This window comes from Hyperolius riggenbachi, chromosome 12, assembly GCF_040937935.1.
Source record: "Hyperolius riggenbachi isolate aHypRig1 chromosome 12, aHypRig1.pri, whole genome shotgun sequence".
Classification (NCBI taxonomy): domain Eukaryota; kingdom Metazoa; phylum Chordata; class Amphibia; order Anura; family Hyperoliidae; genus Hyperolius; species Hyperolius riggenbachi.
In genome coordinates this window covers 139030000-139048946 of record NC_090657.1, presented here as the reverse complement: position 1 = coordinate 139048946, position 18947 = coordinate 139030000, and the positions used below count along the sequence as shown (strand labels likewise).

Below are 18947 nucleotides of genomic sequence, written 5' to 3'. Positions count from 1 at the left end.
TTATGTTTGAACTCCAAAGGTTACTTTTGTTTTTTTGCACAAAGATGGGTTTGAAACCTGTAGTGAAAGAAATTTGAAAACTGACATCTTTAGTTTTTATTAAAAATGCATGTTGCCTGGCTGTTAGCAGTGTCCTACCTGGAAGAAGCATGCAGCCACTGAAGTAAAAAATTAGTTTCTTTTCCAGGACGTCTCAGGACAGCAACCCTGAGACTCGTCTCCTTCCATTTGAGATTGGACAGGACGCTAGTTAAAAAATGAACATAATGAGATTAGGCAGGCACAGGCATCATATATAAGGCAGCATTCCCTTACCCTCCTCAGTTGTTTTCCTGTCCAGCAGAATGCTGGTTCGTTGGAGGGGCTGGCTATCCATGAGAGAGCTTCAGGAGCCGCGGCTGCCATGTTTCCTGAGTCGCGCTGGTCAGTTGGAGCCATGTGCGGGTGCTGGCTGCTCGCATCTGCGTCTCCCTGCATAGTGCGCAAATGCGCTGAAAGCTGAAGGACTTCCGTCGGGGAACTTCCACCGGAAAGACGCACGGTTCACATGACGTAGGTCACGTGATCGGCTGAGAAGGAAGCAGGAAATCAGCCCAGCGTGCGCTCCAACGGATCTTCGCCGCAGTAGGAGCTAGCTGCTCGGAAGCGGCACGAATCAGGTGACTTAATGCGCATAACTTATGTTTGGGCGGAGTACCAGAATATATATATATATATATATATATATATATATATATATATATATATATATATATATATATATATATATATATATATATATATATATATTATATATATATATATATATATATATATATATATATATATATATATATATATATATATATATATATATATATATATATATATATATATATATATATATATATATATATATATATATATATATATATATATGTGGTATCATGGTCATTCACTCTAGGCTGACCATGGAAGCATCCGCAGGCTCTTGCTCCCAGGGCTCTGAGGAGACAAGCTCCACTCCCTCTCTGGTATGTGTCACATAGGTATATTTGACTTAATACCTGTTATAATTTTTGTTTGAGGGTTGTTCAGGCTTTAGCTATTTTCTTTGTCTGTGTCTTTCAGCCAAAGAATGTAAAGTCGGATTCTAAGCACGGCAGACAGGATAGGCCTGCGAAGTCTGATAGAACTGATAAGCCTGAAAAATCAACTACCTCTGAATCTAAATCTGTATCTAAATCAAAGAAATGTGCAGTGTGTAGTAGTCGTATGCCTGACTCGGCAAAGCATCTGTGTCAGTCTTGCACGGAAAAAGTTGTTAAAGATGAATCCCCTACCTTGTTGAAAGATCTAATGGGTTGGATGAGGTCAGAAATGTCATCAGCTATTCAGGAGATTAAGAGATCAGCTATAAACCCTGATGTTCCCTCGAGTACCCCCACTGTTACTCTATCCTCTGATGCACCTATTGCTGGTACTTCCCAATCTCCTGACAGACCACCCAAGAGAAGGAGAGTTGAGGTGGACTCAGAAAGGTCTGAGATGTCAGAAGGCGAAATAGACATTTCATCTTTAGAAGATTTGCCCCAATCGGAAATAGACGCATCTGAGGGTAAAAGTGTAAAACTGCTGAAGTTTGCCTTTTCCACTGATTTAATGAAAGAACTAATTGAAGCACTGCATTGTGCCAAAGGCATTACTAAAGAACAAAAGACTTTACCACCTCTAGACCAGATGTATGAAAGTCTTTCTGATACTCAGTCATCTTTTATCCCGGTTCATTCCAGTTTAAAAGACATTATCAAGAAAGAGTGGGATAATCCAGAAAAAAGAGCTTTCTGGCCTAAATCCTTATCAAAGAGCTATCCCTATAGCCCTGAGGATCAGAAATTCTGGGGACACTCTCCAAAACTGGATCCAGCCTTGTCCAGGGTCTCCAGAAGGTCTGAGCTTCAGTTCGAAGATTTCGGCAATCTAAGAGACCCCATAGATAAGAAAATAGACAATATTTTAAGGCGGGGGTGGGAAGCTTTCACGTTGTTAAACTTCAAACCATCCATAGCTTCTACCGCAGTTTCTAGATCACTAAAAGTCTGGTTGACTGAAGTACAGACTCAGATTGCAACAGGAATCCCTAGGGAAGAGATCCTTAACTCCTTTCCAAAGATTCTGCATGCCACTAACTATCTAACTGATGCTGCGGACGATTCAGTCCGCCTTACCGCCAGGGCTTCTGCTTTAGTAAATACGGCCAGACGAGGCATTTGGGTTAAAACCTGGCAGGGGAGATACATCATCAAAATCAAAACCATGTGGGGTTCCCTGTGAGGGTAATCTTCTCTTTGGTTCTAAGCTAGACGAGATTTTAGAAAGATCCTCAGACAGGAAAAAGACGAAACTTTCGGGCAAACCGTTCCTTTCGTGACCAAGGTAAAACAGAGGCAGAAAATAGAACAGCCCCCAGAAGAAGATGACCTTCCAATAGAACACAGCGTTCAAAACCCGGCCTACCCTATACCCCTTCCAATCAACAGCCTAAACAATGACGCCAGGATTCCAGTGGGAGGCAGGGTATCTCACTTTTTCGAACACTGGCAAGAACAGTTTCACAGCAAATGGCCATTAAACATCATACTCCAGGGTTACAAGCTAGAATTTTCATACCCTCCACCAAGCCATTTTTTTGTAACTGCCCCCCCAAGAGATCATGTTCAGAATCAAGCTCTACAAAAGGAGGTAGCGTCACTGTTATCCAAGAAGGTCATTCGCCAGGTTCCCAAATGTCAGGAAGGACAGGGTTTTTACTCTCCTGTTTTCCTAGTAAAAAAGCTGCAGGGAAGCTATCGATTCATCATTGGACAACATCCGCTCAGTCCTGAATCTTCTACAAGGAAATTGCTTTCTAGCATCCCTGGATCTAAAAGACGCCTATCTCCATCTTCCTATACATCTAAAGTCCCAGTATTACCTGAGGTTTGCGGTGGTGTTACAAGGAGAGGTAAGACATTTACAGTTTAATGCTCTCCCTTTTGGTATATCCTCTGCCCCATGGCTCTTTACCAAAGTTATGGCAGAAGTTTTGGCAGTTCTTAGACTTAGATCTGTTCAAGTGATTGCTTATTTGGATGACTTACTTATCTGGGGTCCATCTTTTGATTCAGTAAATCTCCAAGTGGAGTTGACTCTTGAGTTCCTTCTCAATTTGGGGTGGTTGATTAATTGGGAGAAGTCATCTCTACTCCCCAAACAGTACATGGAGTTCTTGGGGTTTTAAATATGTTCTGTCAGTAAAAGACTGTTTCTGCCATCACGAAAATCCTCGTTGATGTTAAATTCTGTTCTTTCTTTTCAGAGCTCAATCACCATTTCTCTGAGGAAGGCTATGGCTTTATTGGGTACCATGACAGCATCCTTCCCGGCAACCCAATGGGGTCAATTACATTCCAGGACTTTACAAAATTGGATCCTATCAAGATGGGACAGAAGTCAGACGTCTTTGGACAAGAGTGATAATTCCCTGGAGTGTGAAACAGTCTCTGGACTGGTGGTTAGATCACGAGCAGACTCTAATCACAATAGACGCGAGCTCCTGGGGATGGGGAGCTTATCTAGGACAACTTTCGGCTCAGGGTCAGTGGTCAACACTGATTCAGGGCAGATCCTCGAACTACAGAGAACTGCGGGCTGTTTGGGAAGCTCTTCAGGCCTTCACCCTACTTATCCATCAACATCATGTTGTAATCAGGACGGACAACAACACTGTAGTGGCCTACCTCAACCGTCAGGGAGGTACAAGGAGCAAATCTTTGTGGAGTCTAACCTCAAAAATTCTATTCTGGGCAGAAAGGAATCTAAAGTCCCTGAAAGCTGTTCACCTGAAGGGAACTCTAAATTGTGTAGCAGATTATCTAAGCAGGAAGAGGATCTATCAAGACGAGTGGTCTCTAAACAACCAAGTCTTCAATCAGATCTCTCGTCGTTGGGGAACACCAGATGTGGACATGTTCGCAAGAAAGAGCAATGCCAAATGTCCTCGGTTAGCCTCCCTGTGTCCACAGGACGATCCCTGGGTCCTGGACGCCTTTTCGGTCAGTTGGAACAGTCATCATCTAAACCTTTTTCCTCCTTTGGGACTGATTTCAAAGGTACTGAGCAAGATTCAGCGAAAACGGGCCCAAGCGATCTTGGTGGTACCATACTGGCCCAAGAGATCCTGGTTTGCTCTGCTACAAAGTTTAACCTCAGATCATCTGATCCTGCCAGATCGACCGGACTTGTTGTGCCAGGGTCCGGTTCTGCATCACAATCCAGGGATCCTTCATCTTTCTGCTTTGGAGCCTGAGTGGCAATTATTAAAAAAGAAGGGGTTTTCTAACAAGTTATCTGAAACACTTATCCAGAGCAGGAAAAAAGTGACAAGGCAGATTTATGCTAAAGCTTGGAAAACCTACAACAACTGGTGTACAACTACAACTAAAGATCCAGCCCTCTCTTCTTCAGTTCTGGAGTTTTTGCAAGAGGGATTCCAAAAAGGCCTAAGCTCTAGTACTCTGAAAGTTCAAACCGCAGCACTGAGTGTTTTCTTAGAGAGAAGATTAGCGAAGGAGGAATACGTTATTCGATTCTTCAGGGCACTTAAGAGACTAAGACCTGTAGTACATATAAAGGTACCAACATGGGACTTGAACACAGTGTTGCAAGCTTTATGCGAGCCTCCCTTCGAACCAATCTCGGATATCTCAGAAAAAACATCTCACCTTGAAGACGGCTTTTCTTCTAGCCATAACTTCGGTACGAAGAGTGGGGGAGTTACAAGCGTTATCGATCGATGAACCATACTGTATCATTTCCGAAGATAAAGTGACTCTTCGCTTAGACATCTCTTTTCTACCTAAAATTGTATCCAAATTTCATACATCGCAAGAGATCCTTTTACCAACTTTCTGCAGTAACCCATCAAACCATAAAGAGGAAAAGATGCACTGTTTAGATGTGAGGAGGTGTTTAATACAGTATATTCAATGATCAAAATCTTGGAGAAAGTCTCTTTGATTCTCTTTGCTGGAAAATGTCGGGGCAAACAGGCCTCTAAATCATCCATAGCAAGATGGATCAGACAGGCCATTGCATTATCCTACCTCCAACAGGGAAAGCAATTATCAGGACCAGTGAAGGCACATTCGACTAGAGCAGTCTCAACGTCATGGGCAGAGAGGGCAGGAGCTTCTATAGAGCAGATCTGTAAAGCGGCTACCTGGTAAAGCCACAATACGTTTGTTAAACATTATAGACTGGATTTATCATCTAATTCTAATTTATGTTTTGGTAGATGAGTGTTGCAGGCTGTAATCCCTCCCTAATAAAGTTTCTTGTTTATCTTCTCAGGGTTGCTGTCCTGAGACGGCCTGGAAAGACAAACTTACTTGTGGTAACGTCTTTTCCTGGAGTCGGAAGGACAGCACCCTAGCTACCCACCCGGATAATATTAAAATTTATTGTTGAAGCATCATTCTGTGTGGAGTCTTTTTTATTACTGAGGAGGGTAAGGGAATGCTGCCTTATATATGATGCCTGTGCCTGCCTAATCTCATTATGTTAATTTTTTAACTAGCGTACTGTCCAATCTCAAATGGAAGGATACAAGTCTCAGGGTTGCTGTCCTTCCGACTCCTGGAAAAGACGTTACCACAAGTAAGTTTGTCTTTTTTTTTTCATACATTATGGCCACTTTACTCCCCTATGAGTACAAAAATGTTCTCTTATGTTCTCCCAAGATTGGGTTGAGTTGTCATAGAACCTGTGGTTTCTTTTTTTATTGATAGTATTGGATATGGCAGGATTCCATATATCTGTGTGAGCTGAATTTTGTACACCTTGTAGTGACATGTTTATCCTTGCTTAACCACTTCAGGATTCTGCGTACGCATAAGTACGCCCCTGAATCCTGAAGCGGTTTCCATGGAAACGGTTCCATGTCAGTTCACGGAGGGTGTCTCCGTGAACACCCTGCGAGGCTCCGATCGCGGCTCGCAGGGTAAATGTAAACAGGCGGGGAAGATCTTCCCCACTGTTTACATACATACGGCGCTGCTGCGCAGCAGCGCCGTGACGGAGACCGGCGATCCCCGGCCTCTGATTGGCCGGGGATCACCGGCATCTGATAGGCTAAAGCCTATCCTATCCGGCGCAGGACGGCTTTCAGTCCTGCGCCTCACACAGGGGACGGGAGAGGGAGGGAAGGAGGCAGAGGAAGGACTAGTGCTGCGGAGGGGGGCTTTGAGGAGCCCCCCCGCTAGGCACAGCAGTGCGGCGGCGATCAGACCCCCCCAGCAGGACATCCCCCTAGTGGGGAAAAAAGGGGGGAAGTCTGATCGCCCTGCCTGATTTCTGATCTGTGCTGTGGGCTGAAGAGCCCCCGCAGCACAGATCAGCCAAACCACCCGGAATCCGGAAGTGGTTAATAAACATTTTTAAATAGTGAAAAAAAAAATTGAGTTGAAACACCTCATCTTCTTAGGAAAAGAACTGGTCACTGTTTTGTGTTTTAAAAAGCATCTGCTACCACTGCAAGCAACTTTTAAAGGAACACTATCGATTAACATATTTTTTTAAATTGTAATAAGAATAGTTTGGAAATTGCTTCTAATCACTGGTGTATGCATTCAACAGTTTATCTCTTTGTTTACTGTTATCAAATTCCTTTCACAATTTACTGACGACCAGGGTGACATACCAGAGAATCATGAAGGAGGGAGAATCCCCCTCCCTACATCTGTTAACCCTGTGTGTGAGACCGGTCTCACTAGCTGAACTGCAGCTGATTGTGTCTCTGACTGAGCTGTCCACACAGAGAGCAGAGGAAATGTACCGTATTTTTCGGACTATAAGACGCTCCGGACTATAAGACGCACCTTGGTTTAGTGGGCAAAAAACAAGGAAAAAATAAAAACTAAACCTAGGTGCATCCCTGGTCCAGGAGTGGCTTATGGACCTCAAACCCCCTCCACTCAGACTTCTCTAGCTAAGTTACACTGCCCAGCTACACTAACTACTGCTGCACCCACCAACTACACTACACTGCACTGCACTTCACTTCACTTAGCCCTGATGCCTCCCCCACCCAGCTACACTACACTGCACTGCACTGCACATACCCCTACTTCCCTTCACCCGGACCTAGCTACACTAACTGACCACTACAATAACATTGAGCTCTCACCCATCCAGCCTGGGTGGCAGCTTCTTCTTTAAATAGTAGTGGTCCAGTGTGGGTGTCCAGGCTGCACATCGTCCTATTGAGGTCCCCGGTCAGAAGGCAGCAGCAGCATTATGATTTAATGCGTTTCCGAGTCCCGGGCGGCATAGCAGCAGCGCTGTACTGTTGTGCAATGCATCTCCCCGGCAACCCTTTCCTTGTCCCCGCGGTGAGGCAGCTGCATGATCGGATGTCCTGACTTGGCAAAGCAGCAGCCGCTGTAATGTCCTATGATGCTGGTCCTTTTCTGCCCATCGTGCCGGCGATTATCATGCCCCTGCGTCAGCGCGATCCTGGCATAACAGACACCCTCAGCCGCTATAGCGGCAGAATTCTCCAAGACTTCCGTACTGCACTGTTTATTGACATCACCCGGGTGACCCCGGCACATGCGCCGCAGGTCATGAGAGGGCGCCAGTAGCCAAGGCAGTACGGAAGCCTCGGAGGACTCTGCCGCTATAGCGGCTGAGGGTGTCTGTTATGCCAGGATCGCGCTGACGCAGGGGCATGATAATCGCCGGCACGATGGGCAGAAAAGGACCAGCATCATAGGACATTACAGTGGCTGCTGCTTTGCCAAGTCAGGACATCCGATCATGCAGCTGCCTCACCGCGGGGACAAGGAAAGCGTTGCCGGGGAGATGCATTGCACAACAGTACAGCGCTGCTGCTATGCCGCCCGGGACTCGGAAACGCATTAAATCATAATGCTGCTGCTGCCTTCAGACCGGGGACCTCAATAGGACGATGTGCAGCGGATACCAATTAGCAGACACAAGCGCCCAGATAGGTAATATTTGCCACATTCGGACTATAAGACGCAGTGACTTTTTCTACCCACTTTTGGGGGAGAAAAAGTGCGTCTTATAGTCCGAAAAATACGGTATCTTGTTTAAGTGCAGCATAAACATTTGTAATTGTGTGTGTGAAACCTGACTCCACAGCTTTTCATATAATTCTGTAGTCTCCCATGCAAAGAACTGCACTCGCTGTGTAACATTGAAGCACAGACTCACCTTTGCTAATTCATTCTTCCAATGCAGCTAAAACCTACACACAACGAATTAAAGCTTTTGCCTCTGATATTTAACAAGAAAAGTAGGAAAATGTTTACAGCTACTTAGACATTATTTGTAGATTGCCATTTTAGAACACTTGGGTATTTATAGTGTTCCTTTCAGTTCATATTAGGAGAAGTTGAAATACCCAGTCAAGTCCTCTACTCCTTTCACCTGAGATGTTCATTTTGGTAGCAACAAAATATTTTCTAGTGTGCAGTTGAAACTGTACCATTGTTTCCTTGGATGTCACATGGACTGGGTTCTTGGGAACCTGAACTACATGCTTTTTTAGGGACCCCAACTCGGCAGGTAATAGAGAAATCTGCAAACTGGGGAGATAACAATTTTTTTTATATGGGAATAAATACGGAAGCCTCCATATTCCTCTTTACACAGGCTAACTTTACGTATCTATGGCAGCAGTTTTTTTTTCTTGTTTTTTTTTTTTTTGCTTATGGATAGTTCTGTATTTCTGTAGAATGATGTGAGCTATAATTTGCTCATGATATGAGCTTCAAATCAATACGTTGTGATTTCTCTTAAACGATCTGAGAAGTTTTTTTTTAAATTATCAAACAAATTTACCCCAAGGGAGATTAGTAAACTGTGTGTGCTGTGGGGGATAAAACAGACATTTACTTACCTGGGGGCTGCTCCATAGTTCCCCTTGTCTATTTGGATGCCTTCATCCTTTAACCCCCATCCCATAGAGCCGCCGGTTCCCGCTGGAAGATGTAGTTCTTATTGATGTGTTTACAGATGTAACCACATCAATGGGAACTACATCTCCAGCATGCATCATGCTTTCCCGGCATGCATTGCGCGGCCAAGGACATACCAATAACCATCGGTAATGTGCGACATGGGGGAGAGGAGATGGAGGCATCCAGATAGTTAGGTAAGTTAATGGCTGCTTTATCCCACACAGCGCACACAGTTCATGTACCTTAGGGGAAGGGAAAGGTTGCTTGACAATTTTTTAAAAATACAGCTCAGATCACTTTAAATCTGTTGCATATAAATCCTTTTATTTAGATAGCATCACCTTTGCCTTTACTGTTTTCTTGTCTCATTGTTTAGCGTCCAAGGCAAATAGATGAGGAGTCAAACCTGCGGCGGAGTCCAGTACCTAAAAAGGTAAGACCACCAACAGGGTGCTTATATAAAGTTGTATTCCCAATTGAGGTCTAATATGAGCTGTTTGCCTGTCTTATAGAGAAAAGGGCGCCCCCCTGGACAGATGTCCCACTTTGAAAGAACCTCTGTAGTCTCTACAATGTAAGTAGTAGTGAAATGATAATCTGTGTCTTACATAGGAAGTCTTAATTCTAGCTGGGCTTTCAAATATTTTAGGATTTGTGATGTGTGGTAAATTTTCATTTAAATGCTTTCCTAGTTAAAAGGAACCCAAGGTGAGAGTGAAATGGAGGCTGCCACATTTATTTCCTTTTTTAATAATGCAAGTTGCCTGGCTATCCTGCTGATTCTGTGTTTCTAGTACTTTTAGCAATAGATCCTAAAGTATGGAAATCAGGTGCTCTGACTCAAGTCCAACTAGATTAGCCACATGCTTGTTTCATGGTTGAGGCACTTATGCCAGAAGATCAACAGGACTGCCCGGCAACTGGTAATGTTTAAAGTGAAATAAATGTGGAAGCCTCCATTTCACATGATCCCTCGGGCCCGGGGGTGCGGACACATACACTTGAGGGGACATCGGACAGGGGCCCATCGGGTCTGACGGTTGTGTGGAAATTGAATGGGTTATGAGAATTTTCAGCATGCTCAATCAATTCCTTCAATTGATATTGGCTGTAAAACGATCAAAACAATAGATCGGGTGGCCATGTTACTGCAATAATAACTAGTTTCAATAATCCTGATTGAATCACCCGCATATATAGATGCCAAACATCAAGTAATGTTTACTTTAAGCCACAGGCCTGGAACAAGTATGTAGATCAGCTGCTCTGCTAAAAGCTTGACCACACTAACCACATGCTTGTTAAACATTTTTAATTTAGACACCAACAAAGCTAGAAAGAGGCCTGCTTGAAAACTAACGTTGTTGTTGTTTTTTTCCTAGTAAAGGTTCCCTTTCAAATAAATAACTATGGCTGCCACCATATCACTCTCACTAGAAGGTCACTTTAGGCCAGTCAAGCTAGACTGCTCGAATCAGTCAGGAATCTCTTAGTATAAGTATTAGTGAGATAATTGATACAATTTCCATCTGTGTTAATATATGTGCATAATTAGGTGTTACAATAATGCCAACCTTTTCTCATGACTGTTAATTGTTGTGACTCATGAGTTAGAGTGAACTCAGCAAAATCTTTGAAAAATAGGTTAAACATATTAAATGCACTTAGGAAGTTTATTGCATCATGGCTGTTGTTAAGGATTTCCCCAATGCTACTTTCAGTACAAGACCAATGTAAAGTGCTTAAAGCGACACCCATGTGAGAAAAAAACAACAACAACCGTATGATGTATGAAAATCCTAACAGAAAAATCTAACAGAAAATTCTATGGTGTGTACTAGGCATGAAACAAGCAGAGCTAATGAACCTTTCAACTTCTCCACAGTAAAGATCTTATCTAAATTTGTCTCTGACTGTTTCTTTGATGTACAAGTGCTTTAGAAAACAGCAATGGAGAACTCGGAGAGACGCTTTTGCATAAATAACAAGTGAAGTTTCCTGTACTGGAAACAATATGAGACTCATCTGTGCTACTAATGTTCTATTTCTTAGCAGTACTACACATACAAATCATTATATCATAAGTTTATTTTCACTTCAAATTCCCTTTAACATTTGCAGACACATTTTTATACCATTTGTTTCACAATTCTTTTAGGTACGTAAAGGCTAGAATTGGTGTAAACTGTTTAATTCATGTGAGCCCTGGTTTACAAAAGCCAGTCAAATTGACAGGTGTACACAAAGCATGTGCTAGTTTATTTATTTATTTAAAGTAAACCTGAGAGGAAGCATAAAAGAAGTTTCATACATACCTGGGTCTTCCTCTAGCCCCCTTCATGCTGATCTGTCTCTCGCCGTCCTCCGCCCCTGCCTCATTTCTCCACAATCTGGCCTGGTAGCTTCGGGAGTCGCGGCTTACTGCACATGTGCGGCCTGGCCACGCTCGCCCCTTCACGCTCCCATGGCCGGGAGAGTTCTGCGCCTACTGCACAGGCGCAGAGCGCACTTGGCCGATTACGCCTGAGCCCACTGGCCAAATTACTGGACCGGATTGTGGAGAAACGAGGTGGCGGAAGAGGATGGTGAGGGATAGATCAGCGTGAAGGGGGGGGGGGGGGGGGCTAGAGGAAGCCCCAGGCATGTTTAAAACTTCTTTTATGCCTCCTCTCAGGTACACTTTAAAGAAAAGGTCAGAGGGGAAAAAAAAAAAAAGATTTCCTTACCAGTGGGCTTCGTTCAGCCCTTGGCAGTCCCCCTTGCCCTCACCACAGCTCTGCTCCCAGCTGGTGGCCCGGGGTCCCCTCCGTTGCAGATGCCGACCTCACCGGCATCTACTGTGCCTGTGCGAGCATCGCTTGCGATCATGCTGACGTGGTCTTGAGTGCTCTGTGCTGGCAAAGTAGTTCTGGGCCTGCGCAGAACACTCTAGACCAGGGGTGCCCAACCTGTGGTCCGCGGCCCACTGCTGGTCCGTGGGACGTTTGCAGTTGGATCGTGGGACTGTCCTCTTGCCCCCCCACGCCCGATTTCCCCCCCCCCCACCCCCCCGCGGCCTCCACTGCTGTTACCTTAGCCGGCGGCCGCTTCCTTATATTCCCCTCTCATGTCCGTGTAACTGATTTCCAGCACCGCACAACGAGGAAGCAGGAGAGCGGTTCCCATAGTAACGGCAATGCCCTGCTTCCTGCCGCATCACACAGCAGCCGCCGGGTGACGCGCTGCTGGGAATCAGTTACACGGACATGAGAGGGGAATATAAGGAAGCGGCCGCCGGCTAAGGTAACCGCAGCGGCGGCCGCGGGGATGGGGGGGGATTCACTGTACTACCCATACTAGGGCGCTATACTGGGCACTATACTAGCTATACTGGGCACTATACTAGCTATACTGGGCACTATACTAGCTATACTGGGCACTGTGAGAAAACGCGGAAAAGCCGCCGCATGTGTCAAGAGCAAGGCGGCTGACTCCGCGTCCAACGCGGCGGTTTGCACGCATAGACACGCGTCTGGTAGTATGGTGGAATGCGGAAAGGCCGCCGCATGTCCTGACAGCAAAGCGGCTGTTTCCGCGTCCAACTCGGCGGTTTGCATGCAGCAGCGTGCGCTTGGTGTGGCTGGGTCTGTTAGTGCACATAGGCAGATGGAGAGCTACGCGCGCGCGGGCCTGAACTCAGGACCTTTATACCAGCAGGGGAAGTGTCAGCTGATCAGGAAGATCAGCTGATTCCTGCAGGACTCATGATTGGCTGAGTGGATCGGGCGGGGCGGCAGAATCCAGCTACTATATATTCTGCTGCTTGTCAGTTGCTGGTTGTCTGCCATTGCAAACACTTTGTGGAAGCATTCAGACCATAGTCAGATCCTTACAGTGTGTTTAAACCAAGAGGACTTGGGAATTCACACTGATCCAGATTACCTTGTACTGTTTATTTGTTAGACTAGTTCCAGGGTGTTGATGATCACGGAACTCACACCCAAGACTAGGGAATTGTATTATCATTTATGTTATGCTCCAGACTAGTTCCAGGGTGTTGATGATCACAGAACTCACACCTAAGACTAGGGAATTGTATTATCATTTATGTTATGCTCCAGACTAGTTCCAGGGTGTTGATGATCACGGAACTCACACCCAAGACTAGGGAATTGTATTATCATTTATGTTATGCTCCAGACTAGTTCCAGGGTGTTGTGACTACGGACCTCACACACAGACTAGGATTGTGCTATTTCTGTACTACGTTAGCCCAGTCCAGGGCAATACCTTTCATATTAGCCGCAGGGCTTCCTGCAACCCAGCCTCAGTCCCTCACCCGGGGGTCCACAGGCTACAGGAATATCACCCATAGTCAGTGGTGAATTTCTCAGGAGTTTTAGGCCACCAGCTCCTCTAGTGGTCTTCACTCAGAGTTGTTACTGTTGCACCAAACACTTACACTCTCTCAGGTGTCTAGAGGTTAGACATATCTGATTATTGACGATTCCGCAGATCCTCAATAATCGGGTATATCTGTATTCTTGGGGATACTGCGGATCGCCAAGGATCGGATTCTCTATCTGGTTGCTGACACCGATCGTTACAGGCACTATACTAGCCATACTGGGCACTATACTAGCCATACTGGGCACTATACTAGCCATACTGGGCACTATACTAGCTGTACTGGGCACTATACTAGCTGTACTGGGCACTATACTAGCTGTACTGGGCACTATACTAGCTATACTGGGCACTATACTAGCTATACTGGGCACTATACTAGCCATACTGGGCACTATACTAGCTATATTGGGGTACTACCTACCCATACTGGGACTATACTAGCTATACTGGCCACTATACTAGCTATACTGGGACACTATACTAGCTATACTGGGGCCACTATGCTAGCTATACTGGGGTAACTCCACTAGCCATACTGGGGCAACTATGCTAGCTATGCTGCCGCAACACCCCCCCCCCCCTCCCCCCCCCCGGTAACCCGCTGCGCACGACACTGTCTACTAGGACGCAGCGGATTCTGGTTGGCATTTGTAACGGAGGGGACACCAGCTGGAAGAAGAGCTGCGGCAAGGGACATATCTGCTGCCAGGGGCTGGAGGAATCCCCGGGTAAGGAGACTTTTTAGGGAAAAAAAAAATTCCTTGCACCTGTCCTTTAAATACGATTTACTATTTTAGAAAACTCAGATACATTTAAAGTGTGGCAAGCATAGGGAAGTCCGAACCGATCAGAAATACCTTCTGGGGTACACAAATCACATGCTGAGAACCTGAAATTTATTGAACTTTTATTTTTTCTTCTTCCCAGATCAAAACCCAAAGTTGAGCCAATCCGACGAGATGGACCAAAGGTATATTAATTGTGGATTTGCTGGTGCCTCTGAATGTTTATTATCTTGTGTATCAGAGAGGTATCCCTTGCCCTAAGTTTCAAACAAGCCTTTGTCAAACTTGATACAGTTTAGTAAGGTTGCATCCTTTGCATTCTCCTACAGTGTTCCTAACCTGTCTGTAATGGGTTGTACCAGAAGCTGTATAATTGTGTTACTTTCTGGTCAGGAGAATTGTAGCTACACTCCACCCCAGACACCTGACCATTCGCCAACCTTCCTCTGAAATAGAGCAGAGGGTGCCTCACAGCCATGAGAGTGAAAAGGGGGCATGACCTTTCCTAGCAAACTGGCACTTGCATTTGCCCACCTGACTTGGAATCAGCCTCTTTAATCAGATGAGCAGGGCCACGCCCCCTTTCACCTTCATGATTATAAGCCAGTCTGTGTTTCAGTGCGGTTCCAGGTGGGTGAGCAGGAGGTGTGGTTACAGTCACTCCTGTGCTTGTACTCCAAAACCAGGATTTACTGACAGCAGAACTGGATACTGCTCCCTGTAGACTTTTTTTTTTCTTTCTTAAAGCACACCTGAAGTGAAAGAGATATGGAGGCTGCGATATTTTTTTTTTTTTTTCAAACAATACCAGTTGCCTGGCTGTCTTGCTGATATTCTGCCTCTAATTCTTTTAGCCATAGACCCTAAAAAAGTATGCAGAGCAGACGTTTCTGACTGGAGTTTGACTGGATTAGCTACATGCTTGTTTCAGGTGTGTTAGACACTACTGATACCAGAATGATTAGCAGGATGTTAGGCAACTAGTATTGTTTAAAAGGAAATACATATGGCAGCCTCTATATTTCTCTCAGGCCAAGCATCCTTTAATACACATATAGGGAAAATGATCAGGCTGCACAGGATGCAGCCTTATGCTGGACATACACGGCTCGATTTTGCCGCTCCAGTCTCCTCACTCGATTCCGCAGGCGATTCTCTTATCTTCGGCTCGTTTTTCTTATCTTTTTCCTCAATGCAGAATCGAGCGGCGAAACGATCGGGTGGGAGATCGGACGTGTTGGAAATTATCTATCGAGCCATCTAAATGGCTCAGAATCGAGCCGTGTATTCCCAGCATTACACTAAGTGGTCACTGTGTATAGATTTAAGCAGCATACAAATGCACAATTTGTTCTCAAATTCTGTCACCTGGCAGGAAAGTGTCCTATCTTTATAAAATGTGTACAAGGTAAAGGTTGTAAACACGTCATCTTTATTTCATTTTAGTGGGATCCTGGCAGATTGAATGAGAAAACCACATTTGTGTTGGGATCACATGCTAACAAGTAAGTTCTGTTTGCTAAGTCTTAGTTTGTTTAATGAAAGGAAAGCTGCATTGTTAGGCAGCTTGTTCACTTATCCATGCAAATTTTGCTTGCATTTTTCCACATTTTTTTTCCATTGTACAAGTCTGTGTTTTGTGCTTTTTCATGTTTTGTGATTTGTTAATTTTTTTTGTTCATTTACTTGAGAATATCCAATAATTGTGTTTTATTTTTTTATTTATTATTATTTTTTGCTCAAAACTGATTTTTTTCCCCCCTGTATTTCCATTGACTTGCATTAAACGCAATTTTCACTTCACACACAACAAAACCAACACTGCTGCATAATTTTAAAAAAGCAGAAAAGTTGCAAACTAAAAAAAAAATACGTGAGAGTCAAATTCAATTCCATTTGACACACGCAAATTCTGATAAGTGGGAATTGGGCCTTAAAGTTACCGGTAGCTTGTTACTTACCCACAGGAGCTAGAGTAAGCTCATACTAGTAATATTGCAGAGTTAAATTCCTTTTCCTGGACAGAGATGGCGACATACATTGGGGTTAGGCCCCGCCCCCTGACCCCTGATAGGACAGTTCAAATATAAAAAGTCAGAATCCCCCCCCCCCCCTGGCCATTCTCTTTTTCTGTCCTCGAATGGACAGTTCGTTTTTTTTTTTGTTTCCTTTTTAAATTTTTATTTTGAGCGCCTTTTTTTGGGGGAAGCTTACCTCCAGTCGGGCGTATACCGCGGGTTCAGCCTCTCCCGCTTGTGGCAATGCATTGCGGCCTCTAAAGGGGGCCTATAGATGCGGGGTTCCCTCCCTCCCAGCCATAGCTCTTATGCCTGAGGATCCGTAAGGCATTAGGAGCATAGACCCTGCCTCTTCCGTACTCGGAAGCATTCAGCCTGCTGACGTCATCCTCCCGCGAGTCTTCGGCGGCCGCGGGAGAACGCACCTGATTGGCTGAGAAGTTCTTTTCCGGATTCCGGATATTTAAAAGGACGCCGAAGCGGGCAGTAATGGACGCTGGGGTTAGCTGCTCGGAGCCGGCAGCAGCATCCCTCCACAACCTTTTGCGGGTGCAGTACAGTACTTACTTACTGCGGAATCGCTGAGGTTGCTGGCTTCAGCGCTAAGCTGTGCAGAGGAAGAAATTCATCCAGCCACCCCATCGGGAGGATCAGGTATTTGGATATCCATGGAACTAGGTAATATTTCCTTATCTGTTTTATGCTGCCTGCTGATATTTACAAATGTCTGTTGTAGAATGGAAGGACAAAGGAAATCCCAGTCTTCTCACCAGGAAAGGTATCTGAGTGATCAAGGATCACTCTTCTATCCTTGTAAATACATAATCACTTGGGGTGCATCCAGTATTGGTAGCAGGCACGGGTCTATAAGGTTTCTAAAAGAGCGCATTCTCCCTTCCTATAAAAAAAAACAAAAAAAAAACAAACACACGGATTTTTTAGTGGAACATACTCCTTTTCTTTTTTGTGTCTCCACAGTCCGCGAGGAAGGGAGAAGGGACGAGCGGTGTCTAAAAGTCACCAGTCCTCCAGGGGAGCCCATACCCGGTCACGCTCACGCTCAAGACTCAGGGAAGGGCAATCTGCTCACCATTCTCCTCATGATGCAAGATCATCTAGAAGGAAAACCCCTGAGAGACGGGAGAGATCACATGACAGAAGACAATCGCCTAAGAGGCGTTCATCTGGGAGACAATCACCTTCTAGGAAGTCTCCGGAAAGACATTATTCAAGCAGGGGCTACAGGTCTGGCAGAAGCAGATCGCCAAGGCATAGACATGATTCCAGAGACCGTAGGTCTCCTAGGAGAAGATACTCCCCTGATTATTATACATATCCTTCTTACAGAAAGCCATATAGTCCTCCCAGAAGAGTTAGATCTCCCATTATAGAGTCGCAAAGATATTCACAACCGGCAAAGTCTCTTTGCTGGTCCTGTGCGCAACCCGCACTTCCTGACAAAATGGTATGTGAAGCATGCTTCATGGAACTGGGGAAAGACAAGGAAGCAGATAATGAGCAGGTGTTATCCTTCATCCAGCAGGCTGTACAGGATACATTCAGCAAGATGGCAGTTTCACATCCAACCACATCAGTTCCACAGCCGCAACCAGAGGAAGGCACATCATCCTCTAGTCTACCTCCAGTGGGATTTGATTTCGCGCTCATACCAGCCTTTATAACCGCTATCAAATCCGACATAGCTTGGGAGGAAGACAGCGATTCCCCTCAGGAACCTGACAAATACTATCCTCATTTGGATAGGCAACCTAATAATTTCCCCTTTATGAAAATAATTAAGGATATTTTTCTTAAAGAATGGAATAAAGTAGAACAGAAGCCATCCTTAGCAAACAGATTTGCAAAGCTCTACCCATTCAGTGAAGAGGATGCAAAGCTGGTGGACTGTGCTCCCATTGTAGATGCGTCTATCATGCGACTTGCCCGCCATGTCACCCTGCCAATGGACAATGCAGTGTCATTTACTAATCCACTAGACAGAAAGATCGACACAGACATCAAGAAAGCATTTCTTGCTTCTGGCGCTGCATGTAAGCCGGCGGTTGCTTTAACATCCCTGGCCAAAGCATTGAAGGTTTGGATAGATAATATTGAAACGGCCCTCAATTCCGACACAGATAGACAGGAGATCATCAAGGCTCTGGATGAGCTGAAATTGACAAGTGAATTTATGGGAGAAGCAGCAATTGACACCATTAGATCCTCGGCTAGAGCTATGTTGCACAACGTCACAGCAAAGAGAGCCTTATGGCTGAAGCCATGGTCGGCGGATCAGTCTTCAAGAAACAACTGGTGTAGGATTCCGTTTGATGGAAAACATCTCTTTGGTTCAGAAATGGATGGAGCCATTGCGAAAGTAACCGGGGGCAAATCTGGCCTATTACCACAAGATAGGAAGAGGCCCTTCAGGCAACAGCCAGCTAGAAGACTATCAGCTTCTTCTTCTTCTAGGTTTCAGCAAGCCAAGTCTTACAGACCTGGGAGACAATTTAACAAAAACTGGAGGGGAACTCAATCGTCCTTTCTTAAACCCAACAAGTCAAGGCCTAGTTCAGGTGCAAATCCAAACCAAAAATCTTTCTGAAGGTGCGTCCGCCCAGCCACACCCAGTAGGAGCAAGATTACGCGCCTTCTGGCAGGTCTGGGTGGAGATGATCAGGGACGATTGGGTGTCCAAGGTGTTAAAGAGGGGACACTCTTGGAGCTTCAAAAAAGCCCCTCCAACTTCC

The 18947-nt window shown here is 45.1% G+C and overlaps 1 protein-coding gene across 1 annotated transcript in view; it reads left to right on the top strand.

Annotated features, from left to right (window-relative positions):
• The window catches only part of DNTTIP1 (deoxynucleotidyltransferase terminal interacting protein 1), a 75453-nt gene that overhangs the window by 38150 nt on the left and 18356 nt on the right, over window positions 1-18947 (top strand). Inside the window, exons 6-9 of the mRNA XM_068263502.1 lie at window positions 9382-9438; window positions 9518-9579; window positions 14322-14364; window positions 15626-15684. Coding sequence (XP_068119603.1) covers window positions 9382-9438; window positions 9518-9579; window positions 14322-14364; window positions 15626-15684 — 221 coding nt within the window. The remainder of the gene's footprint in view (window positions 1-9381; window positions 9439-9517; window positions 9580-14321; window positions 14365-15625; window positions 15685-18947) is intronic.